Genomic DNA, 24,505 nt, shown 5'->3' on the forward strand with positions numbered 1-24,505 from the left:
CAAGGTCCATCACTCATGGATAAGACCAGGGCTGACCTTGAGCTCTGGATGCTCAGTTTACTTTTAGATATGTGCCCCAGCAAATTGTCAACTATGTTCGTGTGTGTGTGTATGTGTGTGTGTGTGTGTGTGTGTGTGTGTGTAATGAAACCAAAATCTTTCAGGTAGTAGTTCACATTTCTCGTTTAGTCTATAATTAAAGTTTTCATGGCTTTTAAAAATTTACTTTAATGTTCATTTATTTATTTAACAAATGCTTGTTGAATGTGTATAAAATGCCAGTCATGCTGTTAAGCAAAAATAAAATTTTCTTTTGGTATTAACACAAAACATAAAATACATAAATATAAATTTGACAAAACATGTGATAGATATATTTGAAGAAAACTATATAACTCAACTAAGGAACATAAAAGACTTGGCATATATTCAATATTATAAATATGTTAGTTCTCCCCAAATGTATTCTTAAGTTTAACACAATCCCAAATTTAGGATTTGGCAAAATTATTCTAAATTTCATCCATAAGAATAAACATGCAAAAATAACTAGCAGCATTCAAAAAAGAAAAGTATGAGGAAAGTTTGCTTTACCAGGTATACAGAATTATAGTAACTAAGACCATGGATCCTGGTGTAAGAACAAACAACTCGGAGAAATAATATAAGGACAGACACCAATAGAAACATGAAATTAACATGTGTAAAAAAGTGGAGGAGAGTGGTAAAAAAAGGCAAAATAAACAAAAATCTAAAGGACAAAAAGCAAATCTGGAAAAATAATTCATACATATATCATAGGGTTAATAACTTTATATATAAGCAGTTATTTTTAAAAAGTAGGAAAATTCCAAGAAAAGTGGACAAAGTACATAAATAGTATAATTCACAAAATAAGAAAAACAAATGTACAGCAAGCATGATAAACATATTTGATCTCACTTTTAACAAAAAACATGATAAAAACAATGAGACACTATTTTTGGCTAGTGGAAAAAAATATTAAACTTGATAATACACAGGGCTGATGAGAGAGTGCAGAAAATATGCACAAGTATACCCTATCAACATTTTAAATATAAAAAGATGGGAAACTGCCTAAAGGCCCATATGTAGACAATTAAATGATGCTGTAGTATAGCCATGCAATGGATTTGTATAGAACAATTGAAAATGGTAACATAAACAATTTTAATTGATATAAAAAGCTGTTATGTATGCTTTTATAATTTCCGAAGTAGTATATGCATAGTTTAGAATAGATAATACAAATACATGTAAAGTAAAAATTTAAAGTGTCCTTTACTTACCCCCACTTCCACCTATTTCTTGTTAAAATTTTGATTTGTATCCTGCCATATCATTTTCTACATAAACAAAATCATATATCTGTGTATCTAGAGTTATATTTGTGTCTAGGTATAAATATATAGAATTTTTAAACAAAATATGGGTCACGTTATAAACATAAATATTACTCAGTAACTTCCTTTCTTCATTCTACAACGTACTAGGAATATCTATGAAATGTTAAGAAAAAATAAGTTCTAAAACAACATATTTAGACTGATCCTGCTTTTGGAAGGTGTGTGTGTGCATGCATGTATGCGTGTGCATGCATGCACACACACATGCACATACTCATAGGCAGAGAAAAGTCTGGACATGTAGATTTCTTGGTGAAGAAAGTACAGGTGATTTTTAGTTTTTTTTTTAAAGAATACATTATTGTTTAACTTTTTAAAATAAAAGTAATACTTTTTAAATGTTATTTTTATAACTAGAATAAAATCTGGTTACAAAGAAAAATGATATTACTGAAAAATGAGACAGAATTTGGCTGAGGTCTTACTGTTAAATGGTGGATTATTGCTCCTATGATCTTCTATCCTCTCGCAGTTTGCGAATTCAAATTAATTTTCTATATCTTTGTAAGTCAAAATGTGAACTATATTATATAACATATAATTACATAATATACAGAAACTGTATATTTAAAATGAATTAAGACTACATTTAGGGTTCCTGTTTCCAGACGAGATGGAGCTTAACTTTTCGTGGTTTTATTGACTGGGATAATTATTTCTAATAAATCCAGCAATTACAGGACAAACTAAAGCTGCCACAAGAGGAAGAAATTTAAAACCACAATCATCTTGTTGCCTTCTTTGTTATTGCTGTAGGTGGTGAGATTGATTTCCTTTTTGCATCTAGAGAAGCGAGCTATAAATGAACCTTTCAAGGTGAACAGAGAGAGCATGCCTTTCCACTCAACCTTCTGTATTCTCTGTCAGCGTTTTGCTATGCTGCCTGGCTACAAGGAGAAGGTCCTGGTACGTCGAATCAGTTTGGGCTAAACTGGGGAATTTTCTCAGGCATCTCCTCAGCCTCTTCCACGTCCTTTCTCCTCTGGGGATGGATACTCTCTTCCACTATTATCCTCATTTTCCTTATAAAATCTGCTTTCAGAAATGTAGTCTGAATTAAGTGTCACTTTGACCCAAGGTATTTGTATCCAAATAGTGAAAAAACCTTAAGGCAAAGCAACGACTGGAATGACCAAGTCTAAGGGGTCTACAGACCTTGACTCTAGTGACAGCTGAAGAGGAAAGCTTCAGGGGAACTACACTCCTATCTCTATATAGAATCGTGAATTTGTAGCAGTAGTAAAAGATTTTAGGCCATGAAATTGTGGCCCTGTGGGTGTGGGTGTACCCTTATGCCTTTGTGGGTGTCTGTTTCTCCTCTATATCAGTCTTTGGCCTTGTTTTTTGTGCCTCTATTTCCTTCTCTCTCTTCATTTTTTTTCCTTTTTATCTTTTCTCTTTATCGGCCATAAATATTGAAAAAATGTGTTACTTATGGACTTTATCAAATTACATTTTCTATATATTTTCTGTTGAGTAAAACTCAGTTGTTGCTTATTTAGGGATTTGAGATCATCATACTTTATATTTCTTTATAGCAGTTATCACTGTCATTGCATTATGCATTTATTGGTTTATCTCTCTCAATAGGATGCAGACTCCCTGAGATCTGGACCCTTGGTCTTGTTCTCCGCTATACCCTAGTTGGGTCCACCCTCCAGCCATACCAGAGTTTCTGCATTTACCCTGTTCCAATCCCAGTCCTTTCCCTTTCTCCTAAAATTAATCACATCTTGACATTTATGGTCATTTCCTTGCTTTCTTTATAGTTCTATCATCTAAGATGTATCTCTGAATCCTATAGTTTAATTTACTTTTTAAAAAATATACATCTTTTAAGTCTCTTCCAATTCTCTGAGTACCTTTCCATTGTCCTCTTGCTCTAACTTTTTCTTTGCAACTTAGTTCCAGAACTAACTTGACTTGTAGAGTTTCCCATTTCTGGATTTCGATGATTGTATTTCCATGTAATTTATCATGTTCTTCTGTCTTCTGTATTTCTTATAAATTGGTAATGGGATTATAGACTTGACCAGATTCAGGTACAATTATGTGACAGAATACTTTGCAGGTGGCATGTAGGAGATATGTATAGCTCTCCTATACATGTACGTGATGTAGGCAGCCATTAATACATTAATTCAACAGGAGTTGCAAAATGATGATATTCGAATTATGCATTCCTTCTTTATTTAGTTGGTAAAATACTTTCATAATGAGAAACTTCTCAACTTCTATTTGGTTACTTTGTATAGCAAAGGCAGCATAAATGCTTGATGAAAATACAATTTTAGATATACAAAATATAGGCATTAAACGTACGAAAATAAAAAAACTTACTAACCATAGACCTATAATGAAGGATCTATTAAAAGGTGTACTTCAGTAAGAAGAACAGTAAATAACCCAGGAAGAAGCAATTAGATGCAAGAAGAAAGTTAGTACAGAAATTGATAGATTAAATGGTAAATATAATTGACTATTACTTTTTAAAAAATAATTCGAGGGTTAAAAAACAATATGAGTGTATTTAAAAGGTCGTTAAAGCATGTTTAACTCTGTGTCTTGTTTAGGAGAAAGAAAAAAACATTGAATAACTTAAGACATTGTAGGGAAAATACAGAAATAAATAAATATGCATATTAAAAATTAGAAATATAGTGCATAGCTTCAAAACCAACAAAAGAGGAAAAAAGAATATAGACACATCATCAGTCCCAAAGAAGAGAAAGGAGTAAAAAGAAAAAAAGAAAATGGATAATAAAGAGAAAACCCAAATTAGATAATAGAAATAAATCCAAATATACTAGGATCGCTATGTGAATTAATTGAATAGAACTCATTTATCAAAATGAGTTAAAAAATATCCCATTTGATTAAAAAGCAAATAAACAAAAAACAAACAAAATCATATCTAGAAGAGACACACTTAAAACAATCCAGCAATTTGAAAATAAAAGTAAGGGAAAATATAACAAATACAAAAGAAAAGAAAAAATATGCAGAAGAGTAATAGTATTTAATGTAATTACTATTAGACAAATGGAATTAAGATTAAAAACATGTGGAATAAAAAGCAAAGCTCTTTGATAAAATAATAATAATAATAATAATAATAATTTACCAAAAGATAAAACAATCAAGAACCACAGAAAGATGATTAACCAAATTACAATCATGAGAGAAGATCTTAACACCCTTTTAACTAATAGATCAAGTTGACCAGAAGAAATGAAATTAATGAGCTTAACTGAACTGATGATCTAAAACAGAGGGCTCAGAGCTTTCCACTTGGTGAGCTACAAGATGGTGATCTCCATACGTTAGTCAGGGAGGGCAGAGTGTGGGTTATTGAAGTCTGTGCACTATGACGGACTATGTTAACACTAATCACAAGAGAATGTGAGGCAAATGGGCAGTTTCATGTATTGCTGGTGAAAGTCGAAATCGTTACAACCATTTTGAAAAGCTATTTGGCATTATCGACGTTTAAGCTATGTGCACTCAGCAATTTCACTTGTAAGTATATACCACAGAGAAACATTTATGTATATGCATAAGGGATAGGAACAAGAACATTTCTTGTAGCATTTTTTGGAACCTGAGAAAAACTGTAAGTAATTTAAATGTGCATCAACAGGAAAATGGGTTTACTAAATTGATATTCTAGATAGTTGAAGTAAGTGATCTAGAGTTACCTTATTAACATGAGGTAAACTAAAATATTTATTGTAAAGAGAGAAAAGGGAGATTGCTGAATAATAAGTAGAGTATGATAACATTCAAAACTAAAACATGCATGCACAGCAATAGTATATATTATTTACGGATACATACTATTAAGGTAAAAATATGAAAAATGCATGGAAATGATATACGGCATTTATAGAATGATTTTCTAAGAAAGAGAGAAAGTAGAGGCTTTCAATACTTTAAAATAAATATATCTATAGAGTGATTACTTATAGAACAAGTACCATATTCTATAAATCTATTAATAGAATATGGGTAGGCTCAGTTATGTCAAATTTATACAAGTCTAAGAAAATAGCCCGTGGTTACTATAATGGCACATGAAAGTGTGTCAGTTTTTAGAAATGCTTTATCAACAAGGCGATAATCTTATTAAGTGGTTTTATCAACAAAGGCGATAATCTTATTCCTTGGGAAACCTGGCAAATGGGAATCACACATTGGTTTTAGCTGAGATGTCCTTCATTTATTTGTGGTTTATAAATAGTACACTCATGTTAATTCGGATTTCATGGCTTAAGTAGAATTAATCAGTTACACCTGGATTGAGTGTTATATGTGGAAGGTTCTGTAGAAAACTCAAAATAAATATAAAATATTTTCCCTATACTCAACTTAAAATCTAATTTTAGAGATAAGACAGAGAACAATATAACACCAAATGCAGGCTAACTTATATGTCGCATGTTATAAAAATTTAGAAAAGTTGGAGATCAGGACGAGCTCAGACAGCAATTGGTAAAGCTTCATGAAGTGAAATCCAAGCTGGGCTTTTAAAAATGAGAAAAATTTACTCTGGTGCAGAGATGGTATTTAAAAGCAAGGCTTTTCTTGGGCTGTTCTCTTTTTCCAGATCTAAGGAAGATTAATTTCCATCAACCACTGGCACTGAATTTAAAAGCAGCTCAACTCATAAACACTGGTCCAGTTGGGGAGCTGGGGTTGGATAACTTAGTGCTCAGCTCTTTGCCTGTCCCAGCTCTTTACTAGGTTGAGACTGAAATAAGAGCAAGGATCATGCCATCCCTCTTTCTGTCCTCCTCAAAGTCTGGAGTAACTTACAGCAGAGAGCAGAAACACACTCAAGCATGCAAAAGTTAAAACAAGAGCTTATTGAGCTGTTACTGAGGGTTAGTGGACATGAACAGCCAAGATTCAAAGGGCCTGTGAAATGGAAAGTCAGGTTTAAAATCTACTATCTGGGTCTCTCCTATCTCTTTGTTCCCTTCATTTTCCTGTTTTTGTCTCTTATCTTTGTTGTCTGGCTTCCTCTGTTCACTCATCTTGCACATAGCTCAAAATGATCTATCAAAACTTTAGATGTATATTCCTTTTGCTTTTGCAAATCAATTTCTTGGAACTTCTATTGTAGATATGCTCGCACAAGTGTGCAAAAATAAATGTGAAAAGATCCTTGAAAAAAATAAAAAGCTAGAAGCAATCTAAATGGCCATCGATAAGGGACTACTTAAATAAATTATGGTATATTCTTTCAATGACATATGTGTTATATGTTAATGGAGTTCACCAATATGTCTTGATCCATTTTCCTTCTGAGTCCATGGGAGAAAGATCCTTTTCTGCCCCTTTGAGGTTGAGTATGCTGATGTGATTTGCTTTGGCCCCTGAAATTTGAGAAGCATTTTCAGAGCCCCTGTGAGATTCTCCATGTTCTCTTCTGGTGCAGCAATTGTAGACCACACATTGGGGAGGGAGAGTCATGAAACAAAAGTAGCCAGAGCACTGAGCCTTCACAGCGGGGACAGCAGACTTCACATGCACAATCAATTAACTTTAATTGTGTAAAGCCATGGAGATTCTGATGTTTGTTATCATGGCATAACCTAGACCATCCTATCTGAAACAGTATACTGTGCAACCGATAAGATAAATGAGAGAGAGATGTATGTACTGAAATGGAAAATGTCCAAGATATATTAAGTGAGAAAGACAAGAGACCTTACTTTATATAAAATTATTCTATTTGTGATTTTATAAGAATGTTATCTATAGAAAAAGAAAGACTGAGGAACTCTTCCAAATTAAAAGAGACTAAAGAGACATGACAGCTAAATGCAATATATGATCTTAGATTGGATCCGGGACCAGAAAAAAATTATTCTTTTGCTATAAAAGACATTAGTGTGATAATTCATGAAATTTGAGGTAAGTCTGTAGATCAGATAATAATATTACATTAATGTTAATTTCTTGATTTTTATAATTATACTCTTTGTAAAGGAAAATGTCCTTGTTTTCCGGAAACACACACTGACATACTTAGTGATAAAGGGCATCATATTTGCAATCCAATTTCAAATTGTTCAGAAAAAAGTACATATAGAGAGACAATAAAGTAAATGTGACACAGTGCTAATGTTTGAGGAGTCTGGGTGAAGGGTATGTGTTTTATTGTGCTATTTTTATAATTTTTTTATATCTAAAATTATTTCAAAACAAAAAGCCAACAATATCTCTTTATACATATGTATATAAGCTTGTATATGCTTAGAAATTTTAAAAATATAGTTATCTCTGGGTAGGTGGATGGGTAGATGAAATTAGAGTTCTGGGGTGGAAGAAAGACTTACTTTTGGGGGGGTACCCTTTTATTGCATTTCAATTCTCTAGAAGTAATAAATGTTTGTTGCTCTTTTCAGACACAAAGTTTTGAGCTAATTTGTCTGGCAGCAATAGATAACTAATACACAAGATCACTCCTAGCAAAATACAGACTGCTGCAGGAGAAATGTGACAACCTGAACCACAACTGAAAAAGTAAGAGAATGTATCAAGATTCAATTACAGCATGTAAGAGGATTTCTGAAAACATTAAGCAGAAGTTCCTAATTTTAAAATTTAGTAGATAAATTTAAAGAAAAGACAGTAATGTTGAAACTTGAATTAGTGGTCTGGAAAGTGAAGGAATGGTTTCAAAAAATAGAGGAAAAAAGTAATGGACATGGTGAGCAAATAAAGACATGAAAGGCAGATACTGGAGATGCATCATATAAGTAATAAGATTACCAGAAGGGGGAAAAGGAACAAGTAGAGGAGAGGCAATAATTGAACAAAAAATAAGGAAGAAAATATATCCAAGCCAAAGAACATTTTGAATCTGAAAATTGAAAGGCCTTGCTGAATTACAATCAGATTGCTTTAAAAAATAATGATAACGACAAAACAAACCTCTACTCACAAATAAGCATATTCTGGTAAAATTCCTGAACTCTAAGAATCAAAAGTAGTAATCTTAGAATTCGTCAAGTATAAAGAGAAAGTTACTTAAAAAGAAAAATCTCAGCCTGTCCTTAGATTTCTTATTAAAAATCTGAAGCTGGAGAGAAAGAGATAAAATCCACAGATTATTGAGGAAAAAAATAAATAATCAAAAATCCTACCCAAGAATCTTCACCCAATTCAGATACCATTTATATGTTAGGGTAAACGAAAGGTCTGTGTGGATCCACGAAGCTTAAAAAAGCACACTGCAAAATCCCCCATAGTGATACAGCCAACAGCTGGATCAGAACTGGGGTCAAGGGGCCAGCACACTTATTATTTACTGTGAGATATTAAGAAACCTGACTCTGGTCCAGAACTCCTCATGTGCACATTCAAGATAAAATCAACAAAGATAAATATTAAAAACCCAGCAATCACTTTTTACCAAGATATGATGATTATATATATAATAACTTCTATGGCTGGTGGCAATAGAGGTGACGGCAGGAGAAGACACACTCTATACATTACATTTGGAACTATGAATCCAGTACAGTTTTATTGAGAAAGCAATCTGGCAGTCCTATTAAAAAAACAGATACCTTTGCCACAGTAATCTCACTCCTGCTAGTCCTTAGAAATAAAGTCACCAGTTTATAAGAAGAGGCATAAAGGACTTTTATTGCAGCACATTCTGTAGGGACAAAAAATTGGAAACAAAGTGTATGCCCATCAATAGAGAAATAATTGACTAAATTATAGTATATCTAAATCATAGAATATTAAGCAACACAGAATGTTATATATTCAAGAGAATGAGTGAGCTCTCCATCATTTGACTTGGAGAGATTTCGATGTATTTTTCCTGAGAAAGGAAATGCAGAGAATTTTATCACCCTCCTTTTATTCTGTAAAATAATGAATAGGAAATCTCTATGTATATATGTTTGTCTAATTAAAATAGTAGGGAGAAGGTGTGCAAGGACACACAGAGGTTGTAAATTTGCTCGGAGAAGGGAGGAGGAGTCATGGGGGAGGAGGAAAGAAAGAGGAGGTAAGCAAGATGAGGTCATACGCAGGGCAGGGAAAGTAAGTAATCATTCATGCAGTATTTCATGATAAGCTTAGCACCTGTACAGAGTGGGCTGATGCTTTGCAAATAAAACTTTAGATTTGTGAAAACTAACATATGTTTTTTGCATGGCTTTTATGGAGCTCTGGCAAAATGGCTGTTTTACCTTAATTAGGGATGCCTGCTGTACATTCCAAGTTTAGCGATGCAAATTCTCTTCTGTAGAAAATTAAATAAGCAGGTTTTAATGTATATACTAAAATAAGGCCAGACCAGTAGTTCTTTTGAAACCTGGCAGTCTTCTACCTGGTCATTCATTATATGCCATTCTTTTCCCCCCAAAAAAACACTTCTGAAGAAATAGCACTCAAAAGCCAGAAGTAGATAATCTTTAAGACTTACGTAATTTTGGAAACTGTAAGTTTATGACTCACATACCCCACTATCATGAAAATAATGATATACATGGGCAAATGTCTGGAAATTAACACTCCATTTTTGCATATTAATAATATTATGGCTTGGGCTTTTTAAGTATAAAAATTGAATATGTTATTTATTTTCAGAGTGAATCTTTCATTAATTTAAATGTATTTTTCATACTTAGAGTTAGGAATATTCACTTTTAGCAAGTCTTTTACTAGTAAAAACAATGAAGCTCATTTAAATGGTAAAGTAGAAGGCATTCAATTTTTGCTTAAATAAAAGAAATTTCTCAATACGAATGTCTTTATGAGTGATGAAGTTTAATGTATTACTGCTCTTCCTGGACATTCTGCATTTTTAGAAGGGAATGAGCCTTAGGACAAAGGAATAATATTCTATCATATTCTAAAACAGTATTTCCTACATTAGTGAAAACGGAGGTTTTGCCCCTAGTAGGCAGGGAGCCTTCTATCATGCAAAAAACTAGAAACAAGAGAAGTGAGCCCTGTCCTTTAAAGCAGCTCCACTCCCCAGAGCCCTACTGACAAAGGCCAAATGTGGACCCTCCAAGTTTGATTAGAACAATACCAAAATCTTTGTTCATTTCCAACCTGAGTTTTTATTACTCTGTCTCTAACTCAGAAAGTGTAACCCCCTTGCCCAACACCCCTCTTTCCAATTCCATACCTTTCCATCAAATTCTGGTTCTGCTTAGGACCATCCAGACCTGGTGTTTGGACCTGGTCTGCTAGGTGCAGTTTGACTTTCTACTCTCTCAAATGGTTCGTTTTGATCTGAACTCTACCCGCTCCTTTGCAGGGCTGTGCATCAGCCTCAATGGTGCTGATGGAAAGCTGCTTGGCACATAAAATTGTAGTCGTAAGGTTGCTTGAAGTTTGAATTGAAACGGAGCCTAAGTTCAGTGATTTTTATTTATTTATTTTTAAATGCCAGTTTATTTTTTTTCATACTATATATGCATAATTTTTTTAACATTTTAGTTTTTTATTTTCCCCCTCCCTTCTGGTAACCACTAGTCCATTGTCTATGTCCATGAGTCTCTGTTTGTTTGTCTCAGTGATTTTTAAAGGTTAACGATCCTATTGGAGCCATTATGTGGGAGTAGCGCCAAGCAGATGGTCAAGTTGGCTACTCAGTGAGTCTTCAGTCTATGGGACTTGAAGGGGCAGTGCCAAGTGCTGCATCTCAGATCTCTTTCAAGCTTTCCTCTATATCTTGTTGACTCATTGTTTTTTTAGAGATGTGAATAATGCTAGCCAACTCTCTGATTCAGTTGTTCCCACTTGAACTTATGAGATAGTTTTCTGTAGATATCATATTTCATTCATGACATATTGCTTTTATTAGTGTAATTGGAGTGTTCCTAAGTTCTCCAGGTCTCAGAGGTTATTCTTGTTTAGGGCCAAAGTAGTGGGGTCTAAGCTCCCATCTCCATCCCAAGGTTGCCCTCTTGCTTTGGACCACTGCTCCATTCCTGCCAGTCATCCCTTGTTCTCCTATAACTTTTCTCGTGTCTCTTTGTTCCCCTAATAACCACACAGTTCAAATGTAGATATAGAACTCTTCCTTGATTCCCCAAAGCACCACAGGACCAGACTTAGTGTGTTAGTTAGGACTCAGGGTTTCAAAAGGCAGACATTCAACTAAGCTGGTCTTAAGGAGTGACACCACCACCACCAGTAAAAGAGAGTGTGCTAGCTGTGGTAAGGACAAGCCCGAAGGCTACACATAGTCCAAAGCCCAGTGAGACTTCAGGGCTCAAATAGCACGATCAGAAATTGGTTTCTCTTCATCTCTTACCCTTGTTTCCTCTTTTTTGGCGTTGCTCTCAGGCAGAGTGTCCTGGGTAGTAGCAGGGAAGGCACGGAATCTCCAGGCTTATGTTCTTAGCACTTTAGCAAGCTGAGCAGAAAGAAAGCATTTCCCAGTAAGTCCAGAAAACATTCCAGCCTTGAGTCTTTTGAGCTTGGCTTGGGTTCCTACCTTATCCCTTAGATAATCACTGTGACAAATGCTCTTGGGGATTTAGGGCTAAGGTGAAGGAGTCGATGGTGAGGAATCGAACCCACCCAAATGCATGGATGAGAGTGAGGGAGGAATTACTCCTGAAGGAAAAAAGAAAAATAGCTTCATGTTACCAGAGGGTAATGGCTGCTGAGAAATTTAGAAAAAAAAAAACCCACACAGGCCCATACTCAAGAAAGAGGTGGCGGGGGAGGGGGAGGGGGACACGGAGGGAGGCTCACTACACCGCTATACTTGGACATCAGCAAAAACAATTACTGTGCAAAAAAGAAAAAGTACCCACTTTAAAATTAATACTTACCTGGCTTCTAGATTCATCTCTGCAGAGGGCTTCTGCAAAGGCTGTCATTCTCCTTAGGCACCTGGTGGCAGGGGCATCTTCGAGAGAATAGATGACAGATGTGGGAATCTTAAACTTAACTTTACTCAGGGTGCTAGCCCTCGACTAAACTTCCCCCTTTTTTCCTTCTAAAAAGAGAGGCAGTCCTTCCTTCCTGCTCCTTCTTCCTTCCTTCAACATTATAATCCCCTTTCTGTGGAGCCTCAACTCCACTCAAAGGAAGATAAGATTTTGCATCATTCCACAGAGCTGTTTACCTTCCAACCATCTCAAACTCTTCAGTCGGTAATCATTTCAGGCTTTCAATTTCCTATGATCAAAAGGCCTATTGAATTTTTTTTTTCCCAAATCAAAGAGCAATCTCAAGTCTCAGATGACAACTGCCTTTGCCTCCAGATAAGAAGACTGCTTATGTTAGTTTGGACTACTGTCTGCATATAACAAAAAAAAACAACAACTCAATATCATGGCTTAAACAAGCTAGAAGTTTGTCTCTGTCTCTGTCTCTGTCACTGTAAAAGAAGTCTAAAGATAGGCACTCCAGGGCCGGTTTGGGGGCTCCAAGGTCATTGGAGAACACAACATCTTCTATTTTGCTTCTGTGGCCAGATGGACAATTGCTGGCCTCAGGAAGTGCAAAGAGGAAGGACTGAAGAAAAGCCTTCCAATTCCTTCCAGAGACTTCTCAGAGGCCCTGCACTACCCTGTGCTTATGTTGTTTTAACCAACCATAGTTGCCACACCTAGTCAAATATAGCTGTGAGAAGGTCCAGGAAATGCAGGCTTTTAAATGAGCCATTTACTGAAAGGGAGGAGGAGAATGGATGTTAGATGAGGCAGCTAGCAGTCGTAGTGGTATCTGTCACATGGCTGATGACTTCTGGCTATCGGGGTGGCTGACACTGACTGCCCTGCCTCCCCACTGTGCTGCTCTGTCTCTGGAGTTCCCGGATGCCTCTCTGCTGTCCTTTGCACTGCTCCCAATTCCTTATTTGACTTTATATTTTGCTAGTCTGTCTATGGTTCCTAAAATGTAGTTAGTACAATTTTAGAATTATATCAGACAGTATATTTGACAGCTCTGAAAAATAGGTTTCAGTAATTTTAAGCAATTGTTAATAAGTTCCTAAAAAGCTGAGAGGAAGGCATATAAAAGTCATGAAAATGTTTTCATTTAGAATACACAATAAACATTTGATACCCAGACAGAAAACACTGGCAAAAAAAGGACGACATGAAGGATCTCTATGGTGATGAAAACGTTGTGTTGATGTTGATATCCTGTGTTGATGTCGATATCCTGGTTGTGACATCCTGCTGTAGTTTTGGAAGATGGTACCGTGCGGGAAACTGGGTAAACGGTACACTTGATCTCTCTTCTTGCAACTAGATGTGAATCTACAATTTTCTCAAAGTAAAAAGTTTAATTTTACAAAAAGTCAAAAGCATTTCTTTGTAAATTATATCTCAATAGACATAGAGAAGGGCTATAGAGCAAGGTTAACGAGTGTCACAAGCAGAGTTATGTTTGGCAGTGTTGCAATGACTACAGAACAGTGACGAGAAGTCTGACTTTAAAAGGGAAGTTTTCATTGTGTGGGAAAGGGGTTTTTCAGAGATCTGCGTCAATTAACCAGAAAATAATATAATTACCCAAACTTTTTAGAAATGAGGTCCTATGTATGGTACAACCTCAGTTTTCCAGTCCTGCTTTTGTGCTAAAAACATGAGTCAGCAATATGATGTAAAATTTTAAAATGAAAAAAAGGAAGGGACACCCTCTGCTGGTAGATATAAAACATACTTTTGGTATTTTGGATTCTGTTTTCTTTGTAAATCTGGGAAAAGTTAGGGCTGCCCTGGCCTGTTACAGGTTGGGCCTCTCTGTCTGGAGAGTGACAGACCCACTGTGGACTCTGAGCCCCATGTGGACCATGTAGAATAGAGTTATGAGGACAAACTGAACTGATTATTTCGATAAAGAGTGATTGAAGAAGTACTTGGATTTGTTTGTTTTTTCAACAGAATATCTTCTTTTAAGGAATTCAGTATGAGATGTTTTGAGACAAACAGCTTTCCCAATTAAGATGTTTACAAGGTCAATTATAGAAAGAAAAACAAAGCAGCCTCTAGCATGCTTACTCAACAATAAGATTTATTCAAAGATTCAACACAGTCAAAATTTTAGTAAAAAAAAAAAAGTCCTTTTGTCAGTGACTGGGAATTAAGAAGCTTCTTAAGAACTGCTATAGAAAATATATTTCTGATTTAAAAAAAATAAGGAATTAATTTCAAGAAGGAAAAATCCCAAAACAATTTTCTTTTTCCTGATTTGTCTCTCAGGCAAAAGAAAGTTGTTTACCACTAGATTAGAGCTTTTTTATTGGGGTCTGACAGCTTCATTTGTCTCCTTTCAATTGCCTCCTCCCATTCTGGGCAAAACCCCCAGAGCATAGGAGTTAGACATAGGGGGGTGGCAGGCAAAAGAAAAGGAAGATATTCTAGAGTTCTAGAATCTAGAGTTGTTTTATATACACACACATATATATTTATATATAATATGTTTTTATTTAGCATGCATAGTTATATATTCTACATATTTATTATAGCATTTCTATTTATATTATTGTATAACATATTACATATATTTATATAAAATGTTACATACATTTATATAATATATACCTGATATATACACACACACTTAGAGAGAAAGCGAGCCCTGTATTAATTAGAATTCTTTTGTGAAAGTAACAAAAACCCGTCTGAGCTAGAGTGAGTTAATCTTTTCCAACAGATTTCTAAGCACAGATTCACTTTTTTAAAAAAGAGATTCATGCTTACTCATATTAAGATTTTGCATCTCGTCACCTCCTCCTCAATAACCTCAGCACATATTTGGTGATAATTTCCTCATTTGCCTATTCTTTAGTTAGCAAATGTTTATAAAGTGCCTACTATATGTTGAAGATGTTCTAAGCACTGGGGATTCAATGAATAACATAGAAAAGATTCCTGTACTCTTGTAATTTATAGTATAGTGGAGGAGAGGGAAAAATTGATTGGAAAAAAAATTCAGATTGAGGAAGCATAGTATGAAAGAAACAAAGGAACGTGGTAGATAATGACGGTAGGGACTCTTTCGATAGAATGGTCAGGGGAGGGTTTCTGATGAGGTGATGTTTAAGCTGTACATAAAGGATAAAAAGGAGGGAATTATAGAAGAGGGTGGGCAGCATTCCAGGTTGAGGGGATGGTATGCAGAAAGAGCTTGGAGTATTGTTTGATGAATTAGAGGAGGACTACTGTGGCTAGAGTGTAGTGAGAGGGAGATGAAAGTAGGACATAGAATGAAGCTAGAGATAGGCAGGTGTCCCATCATGTACAATCTCTTAGGCCTTGGCACATACGTTCGACTATAAGGGCCATGAAGATTTTTGAGCAAGAGAGTGATGTACTCAGATTTATGTTTTAAGAGCATCAGTCTTGCTCTTGATAGGTGAAGGGTGAATTAACATGGAGTAAGAGTGGAAGGTGGGAGACCACCTAGGAACCTACTGAAGTAGTCCCGTGCTGGCTGGAAAATTACTGCTTGGCTATCGCCCATGGGAACATAGGCTATCACCCATGGGAACATAACATTCTAACAATAAGCTTTCTGCTTCTGTACCCCGGCTTGCACACCCAACCTGTGGGCTGACAGGTAGTGAATAGGAGAAAAATAGACCTTTGTGTTTAAGATAGAATGAGGGATGGGATTTAGGGCTTAAAAACCCTGCACCTTTACATTTCGAGGCTGCTTAATTTGGGGTCTGCGTACCCCTGCCAGACCCAGCTGGCTGAATAAAGAGTGTGTTTCCTATAACTCACTGGTTTCTGGTGGTCCGTGTGTCTTTCGGGGGCTGGCGGCTACAACAGTCCAAGTGAAAGATGAGATGCTTGGACTAACGTAAGGCAAGTGGAAGTGAGAAAAAGGGTATGGATCTTAGATGTGTTTTAGAGCTAGACTGAACAGGAATAAATGATGGATTAGACATGGTAATGTGTGAGAGAGACAAGAATCAAGGTTCATTCTTAAGTTTCTGGTCTGAGCTACTGGATGGCAAGCAGACATATCAATTGGAATGATTTGGACTCAAGTAACAGAAAGCTTTAGGTGAAACAAAAAGAAATGATTGGGTTCATGTAAGTTAAAAGGTAGGATGAGCTTCAGGGTTCACTTAATTCCAGTAGTTCTTGAAGTGGCTGGCTCACGGTTAAAGACCTATGTGTGATTACTCAGGCCTAACCATAGGCAATTATGAAAGGTATGCCTCACGGGGGATTAACTGCTCTCCCTAAGCAGACTTGGTGCACAGCCAATGCTTTGCAGGCCTCTCTGACTCATATTCTTCATATATTTGCATTCCTAGCTCCAGGGCTTTCAATCCTAGGTCTCTTTATCTTAGACCTTGGGCAGAGGTCTTCTTTAGGCTCCTCTCCTGAGCCCTTTTTATAGGGGAAGGAGAAGTACTTTTCCACTCCTAGCCCTTGCCCTTTGAAGCCTTCAGGTCCATAAAACTGCTGGAACCTTTGGCTCAGTGAGACTACCTCCAGTGGTAGGTGGATCTGCGCTGATCCAGGGCTCTGGACCAGGGCTCGTTCCATGGGGAAAATGAAGGGAGCCTGCTTTGTCTGGTTTTAACTTTTTGTTCATACCATCACAGTGATTAAAGGCTTAACTTTCTCATTTTTGGTCGGCTAGTTAATCAGCCACTCTAATACCTGATAGCTGAGCTCACTCTCGCTTGCTAGTTCCCAATCTCTCTAGCACTTGCTGGCTCGCTCTCTCTCTCCTCTCTCCTCTCTCTCTCTCTCTCTCTCTCTCTCTCTCTCGTCACCAGGTCAGGACATGATGTCTGAAACTGCTAGGGCGATCTCACCATCATCCTGAGGATAAATGTAACACATTCAGAAACAAAGCTGAAGACCTGTAGAAAAATGGAGCCAGAGCTGTCAGGAGCTCAGCTGAGCTGGGGGAGAGGCCATTTAGTACGTTAAGTATTTTTTTAGACTTGCATGACAACTTGTTTTGCTGTGTTAAAAAACAAAATTCAACAGAGTAAATTTGAACATCTAATTGGCTTTATTAAGTGATTCATGAATTGAGCAGCATTCCATTCAGTAACTAGAAGGGTGGTCTGAGAGGGTGTTCAAAGTGGATTTTATAGGAAGAAGGGTGGGGCTAGGGAGGTATTAACAAAAGAAAAGAAAGGATTATCCTTGGGCCTGGACATCTCTTCTTTTAAAGAAGAGAATGGAAATGTCCATATCATGCAGACTGTCTCTTTTTCCTATGGCGGGTGGAGAGGGCCCAAGTGACAGATTATCTTAGAGGTGCTTGACCAGAAAATTCCAGGCTGACTGATTAAATTTCTGGAAGAGTTTGAAAATCCAATTAGATAAACTATTAAATCTAGGTTTGATATTAATGTAGAGAGGAGGCAAGAGAACTAAAGTGTTAAATCAAGCTAAATTCAGAGACTGCAATATGCTGATCAGCCCTACAGCCAGACTTATATAACTAGGAAACCTGCAGAACAAGGAAGATTTCTGCTGGGATTGCAAACAGACCATTTCCCCACACCCTGAAAAGAAAACAGGAAAACAGCCTTTATGTCGTGCCCTACGCAAAATCATTCCATCCCTATGGCTAAAACCTTGGGGGACTCTATGGATCAAAGACTGAGAACTGCCAGCGGGGCTTTTCAAGTTACATATTCTTACATTTTGATGCTACATACTCTTATTCTTTCTCACTTTATGCCTATAATATCAAAGAAAATGGGTAAACAAAGTCTTTAAATTGTAATTCACAGAAACTAAAGAATGATATGTAAACTGGATTCTTGACAGTCAGGGCTTTTTTCCTTGTCTTGACTTTTTGTCTTTGCTTTTTCTGTCTATGGAGCATTACTCATTCTCTAATAAACTTTCTTTTTGACTCCAACTCTGCCAAGCATTTGAATTCTTTCTTGTGCTCAGCCAAGACTCACCCTGCCCCCATCTCCCCCACCCCCAGAGTCTGTCTCTGTGCAGGGTTTGAATTCCCCTCTGCTCAGGAAAATTTGCCCCATCCTGCCCATATCTTAGGCTTTTAGCACAAGTGATGCCATTTTGAGTTTGCGGGTTTTTTTTCTTTATCAGTTGTGAGGATTATTGTCTTTGAAAAGCATTTTACATTATAATATGTTGTACAGACATTAACAATTATTGTCATTCTCCCTAAAGCAGAATTCTTATTGTGAGTTCAGAAGAACTGAATTCTGACACTGGGCCCATTATATACAGTGACTTAATTTTTATAAATCACTTAATCTTTTTAAGCCTCATTAATCTGCCTACCCCAGGTAGTTATAAAGACTAATTGAAATAGCATATTTTAAAAGTTTAAAGGTGTTAAACAAAAAATTTTAATTTCCATGGCAGAGAGTCTTTTTAAGAGAGGGTTTATTAGGCCGTTGCTAGCAAAAAAAGACAGGTCTTGGGGCATGGGGTCTAAACCACCAGCAACATGGCTGGGTGGGAAAGAAATGTCCATCATCCCAGTTTTCAAGCATTTTTACACATCAAGTTGTGGGGAGAGAGGAAAAAGATGTAAGGCTTGAAAGGATTTTTATTAGCTATAGACAGAGGGGATGGGAGAAGGTGAAGCAGGGTTAGTTCTAAGATAGGCACAGCTGAGCCCACAAGGAAGAAGTGTCCACTCCCGCGGATTGGCTATGGGCAGCAGACTGGAAAAGTTCAAGTATAAATAAGAAGTGGAGACTCTTGGAGTTCTGTAGTGCCTGGCTATTCTCTCTTTTGGATAATTGAGGAAATAGCCACCTGGAAATTAATCCTAAATTCCAACAGACATACAGGAATGTGAACAGTCTTTTGTCAGTTGGCCCACAGCTATTAACAGGTGAACTGTTCTGTCTCTTTATCTCACTCTCCAGCTGTTGTAATTTTGATTGAGAACATCTCCGAATTTTTTTTGTCAAAAGATTTGATCAACCCAATTATTTAAAACTTGTATCACTATTATAATTTAAGAACCCTAGCATCTCCTTTCCCCTCAACTGCAAACTCCAATTTATCTGCCTTTCTCAAGACAAGCTCCTGGGGCCTGTGGACAGTTGGACTTGAATGAGGTCTTGGGTTCTATGGAAGTCACGGCTCAGAGGACCGCTATAAGGGCTGCTCAACTGTCCACTAGCCCAGCTCCTAGAAACATGTATGTGAGGAAGCAGGATTGGATCGGCAATGGGCAAGAAAGTAGCTGGGAAGATGCTTGCCCCTAGACATCTCTGGAACTCTTTGTCAGGGTGATTAGTTTAGCACTGTATGAGAGTTTGGGGAATTCCTGGCCCCTAAGAACCAAAAAAGGAGTTGTATAGCTGCCCCTAAGCTGGGAGACTACAAAGAAATAGGAGGAAGGGAGCAGGAAGACTTCCTCCAGGACCTTCAGCAGGAACCTGGTAATCTGCTTGTTTGTATACCATCTGCCCCTTGGGGGTAAACACCACTTTGCTTTCCACTGTTGTTTCACTGCTATCATTTAGAGCAGCAGTCCCCAACTTTTTTGGCACCAGGGACTGGTGCTCCTATGAGAATCTAATGCCTAATGATCAGATGGAGCTAAGGTGGTGATGCTAGCGCTGGGGAGCGACTGCATATACAGATGAAGCTTTTCTTGCATTCCCACCACTCACTTCCTGCTGTGCGGCCCAGTTCCTAACAGACCACAGATTGGTATTGGTCTGCTGCTTGGAGGTTGGGGACCCCAGATTTAGAGTACTCCATAAACTAGATTTGAGCTACAAGTATACAACTAAGAAAAATAGCCGCTACGGTGCCACCCAGAGAAAGAAAAGTTCAGGTAGGACAGGTAGAATATGCACCCAGCAAAACAGAATTACCAACAGGGCTCACCCTCACCTTTACCAATGCATTACACTACATTGCCTGGACTTCCAACTGCTAGCATTTGCATTTCTTTGCCTAAGGGCTTTTTCTGGCCACTAGAGCCTGCCTTGCTGCCCATGTGGTAGGCTGGGGTATAGGCACCAGGAGCAGCCCTCAAACAATGGCTGATTTTAAAGCTATTATGTAAATATTTCATCTTCCTCACCCCTTCAGTGGTATAACTCTAAGGTGTGTGTTTTATACTCTTGTCCAAAGTTCTCCAGCAGGATTAGTTCCAGTTACCCACAATGCTAACTTCCTTGATATTAATCTTTTTATTGGCTTTCCTCTCTTCCTTGAGTCACTTCCCTTTTCTGCTACCCATCTTTCCCAGGATCACCTCCCACTTGCACTTAAATCCTTGTCTCAGGGCCTTCTTCTTCAGAAACCCAAACTAGACTTTACAGTGCCAAGAGGGATTGAATAAAACAAATGGAATACTCCAGCCTGTTATACCCAGGATACTTCTAGGTTGGCCTGTGTGAATGAAAGAGGGACTATGTAATAAACTTGACAAACTTAGAGGGCCACGTGCCAGCCTGACAAGCTCATTGACCAGAAGTAACCACACAGGATGATCTGATCACAAATTCCTAACTGGGCAGGTAATAGCAGATAGTCACGTCCCAGGTCTGTAACTTCCTTAGCAAAGGTCAATCTTTACCTAAAGTGAGCTCTGTCCATTGTTCGTATGCATCTAGGATAATATATCTTTAAAATATCAGAGTAAATTTCTTTTCCTGTTCCTTAAAGTCACAACTGAGGGCACCAGAACATGAGACCACAGAACCCCTCATTGTTATCCTGTTCCTTGCATACTGTCTTTATGTGCTGTAAATGTGAATTACTAACTATCCTGTACCCACCAATATAAAAGAAGTATGTGTTTCTCCATTTGCCTTTTATCCAGTCCTAGAGCTTTCCCCACTATGCTTTCTCCTGTCTCCTTTTCTACCACGAACGGATTTCATGCACCTCTTTACATTTTCTCTTTTGATTCTAATGTATAAAATAAGCTGCAAAACTGCCATTCTTGGGAGTATCTGAGAGCTTGCTCCATGGCATATGTTGTCAGTTTGGCTCAAATAAACTCATAAAAATTTCTTACGTAGACACCCCGAAGGATCTTGTCTTTATGGAATTTCACCAGCTGAAAAGAATGTCCTACAGATACTGATGCCATGTGTTCCCAACCAACAGCCCAGCCAGATCATCCTACAGAGACGCTCTCAGGAAATGAGCCTCATCAACATGCTGGGAGCTTCCAATCAGTCTTTATAGCACTTAACTCATTTTTTAGTTCCCTATTGTTGAGTGAATACAGGCATACCTTGGAGATATTATGAATTTGGTTCTAGACCACTGTCATAAAAGAGTTTTGCAGTAAAGTGAGCAGTAATCTTTTTGCTGGTGTGCATGTAGGGTCTTGTCTTCAATTTGTAAAAACAACAACCAAAAAAAAAAAAATGCAACACCTATGAAGCTCAATAAAGCTAAGTGCAATAAAAGCAAACAAGGTACGCCTGTAGTTGAGGAACACCAGAAAACTTCTAACATGATAGACGGAGATCTAATTAATAGCAAAATGCAGCTGAGAGGAATGTGAGGCTATTCAGGAAGAGAACTTTAAAAATGTATTAATATCCTCATAGAGATGGGAAAATTTATGAAGGCTATGACACTACAACAGAGATATTTGAAGAACAAAAGAGAACTCTAGAAAAGTAAAACTTGGATAGATGGCTGGCTAGAAGATAAATTTGAGGAATTCTCCAATAAAGAGCAAAAAGAAAGGAAACAGGGTAAAATAGATAACAGGGCTCTTACATAAAGTTTGGGCTTGATCATACATCAGAAGCCGAAAAAATGTAACCTGTTCATATGTGAACAAAACCAAACAAAATGAGGTGGACAGTCGTACAGGCCAAGAATGGAGGCAGAGGTACTTGGTTTGGCAGCTCTTGCACTAGTGAGGAGAAATAACGTGAACCTGATGTAAAAGAGGGCAATTGGACAGAAATTAAGAGAAACAATGGGACATTAAATGGGACATTAAAAGAACGGACTAAACTTGTGACCAAGGGGTGTGTGTGTGTGTGTGTGTGTGTGTGTGTGTGCAGGGGGGATGTGAGTCTGACGTAAAAAGAGGAAGTAGGATCTCAGATGAGGAGTGAATGAGGACTAGCAGGTTGGAGTGAGTTGAGAGTGTAGAGGCAGAATGCAGATTCCCGAATTCAAGTTCAGTCAATATCTTCCAAGATCTCATTTCGTGTCAGATCCTGGGATAAAGCGCTTGTCTTCACCTACGGGGTTGGGTGCCTGAGAAGGGACAGAGGTGAACCACTCCCAAAATGACAGCCCTCTTCAGGAGTTTGTAGTGAAAGGAGGCACAGCCCTTGGCTTGGAGGCAGTGGGGCGGCTGCGGGTCGGCAGGATATTCGGTGACAGAAATGGTGAAGGCACGCTTGCGCAGAGCGGAACGCGCCCGCGAGGTCGGCGGTGGAGAGGAAGGAGAGACTACTCAGTCACAGAGAGGACGTACAGGCCACGCCCAAGTCCTCGTGTTAGTCTCGGGGTCTATAGGGAAGACCTGAGCCCTCTAGACTTCCTCGTAGCGCAAAGGAGTCCTGGTGCGCGTGCGCGTACCCACCCCAGGGCTCCGTCAAAGGCGGCGGGAAGTTGGTTTTCTGAGTAGCAACTGAGTCCCTTGAAGACGGATTGGAGACGACGGACCAATAAGCAAACGCCTCATTGGCCCAGCGTGCTCAGGCTCTCGATTCTCCAGCTTCCCATTGGGCTGTTCAAGCAGAACAGGGGCGTTAAGTGCCGGGGCTCCGCCCCGCGCCTCGGCCCAGCCTCGGGGGGTCCAGGGCTGAGGGTGCGGGACGGAAGTGCGCGGGTCTCGCCCCTTCCCCCGCTGGTCCTCGTTGGAGCCGCCGCCCGCTCTCCGGCGCGCCGGAGTCTCCGTGCCGTACCCTCGGTCCCCGGCCGCGCGGAGCCGGGATGCACTGCTCCTGCTGTGGGTCCTCATCATGGAGACCAAACGGGTGGAGATTCCCGGCAGCGTCCTGGACGATCTCTGCAGGTACCGCGCCGCGCCGGCCCTTGTCCCCGTGCTCGGATGAGACGACTGCAGAGGCCTCGGCGCCTGCTCCCGCCGCCCACATCCTTATCCTCGCTTTCCGGTCCCGCCGCTGCTCCCTTTCCCGCGGCGACCCTTTTCTGGGCCGACACCACCCCTCTTTTTCCGCCGCAGCCTCCCTGTTTCTCACGCCCCTTCCATCCTTCGCGGAGCTCTGGGATTTCCCCATTTCTTCAGTTCCGCAGCTGGTTCGCTTTCCCGCAAGCGAAGCCGCTTCGCCGAAACCTGGGTCGTTAGCGTTTTTCGGCCGCCCCCTCCCCTTCCCATTACTTTTTCTGTCTCTCTGACTTTTACAGACCGTTTTCTCCCCTTCTCCCTTCATCTCGTTCGCTACTACTGTCATAAGACCCCCCCAGGGTCTTAAACTTTAGAATTCCAGTTCCCCGGACCTACGCAGGGAGCAGTTTTCAAACGTACCCCTTTTCTCGTGGCATTTTCCGTAAATTGCTATAAAGAATTACTCTGTTGTTCATCTCCAAACTTATCATTGGAAGGAGAAAACAAAATCGAGTTGCTCTTTTCATCCCTTAATTATCCTTCTTAAAGGAAATTCTTAACCTCAGGGTTTTAATTCGATATACATTTACAGGAGAAATCTTCATTCTTTCCTCTTGTCAGTTATGATTTCAGGTAGCCAAAAGTGTAAAATAAACTTAAAATGTTTTTTTTTTCTTTTCTCGGAGCAAAATTTTTGGACAGTAATACCCTGAGGAGTTGTCAGGTATAAGTGGGTTGTGAAATAAATTATTTCAATTAAAAGCTCTGTTAAAATAACATCTTTTACAGTTGATGTGTTTTTATATCTAAAAGTCTGTGTCTCCTTCACGCTTTTTTTTTTAAATGGGAAAAAACTAATATTCGTGAGATTACTACTGTGTGCCAGACACTGAGCTCTCCCTTATCTTTATTTAATCCTCGAAACAACCCTATTTGGTAGGTGCAGTTACTTCTATTTTCATCTGACAGACCTTTGGAGGTTGTAATTTGCAAGGTAACATTCATTGTAATTCAGAAAATCAAGATTTGAAACCTAGGCCTTTTTCTCTACAGTGCCTGTGCTTTTTCTCCTATGCCAGGTGCATGCA

General features: G+C 38.5%; 1 protein-coding gene across 2 annotated transcripts in view; it reads left to right on the forward strand.

Annotated features, from left to right (window-relative positions):
• The first annotated feature begins 23,106 nt into the window (after positions 1-23,106).
• The window catches only part of DCP2 (decapping mRNA 2), a 48,997-nt gene continuing 47,598 nt past the window's right edge, over positions 23,107-24,505 (forward strand). Inside the window, exon 1 of one of the 2 annotated variants that reach the window (XM_039848474.1) lies at positions 23,107-23,363. Coding sequence is in view for 1 of the 2 variants with exons in the window: in XM_039848473.1 (XP_039704407.1) it covers positions 23,311-23,363 (53 nt within the window). In the remaining variant the exon portion in view is untranslated. The remainder of the gene's footprint in view (positions 23,364-24,505) is intronic. The other variant, XM_039848473.1, reaches the window with a different exon arrangement.

This window comes from Pteropus medius, unplaced genomic scaffold, assembly GCF_902729225.1.
Source record: "Pteropus medius unplaced genomic scaffold, Ma_sr-lr_union100, whole genome shotgun sequence".
NCBI lineage: Eukaryota > Metazoa > Chordata > Mammalia > Chiroptera > Pteropodidae > Pteropus > Pteropus medius.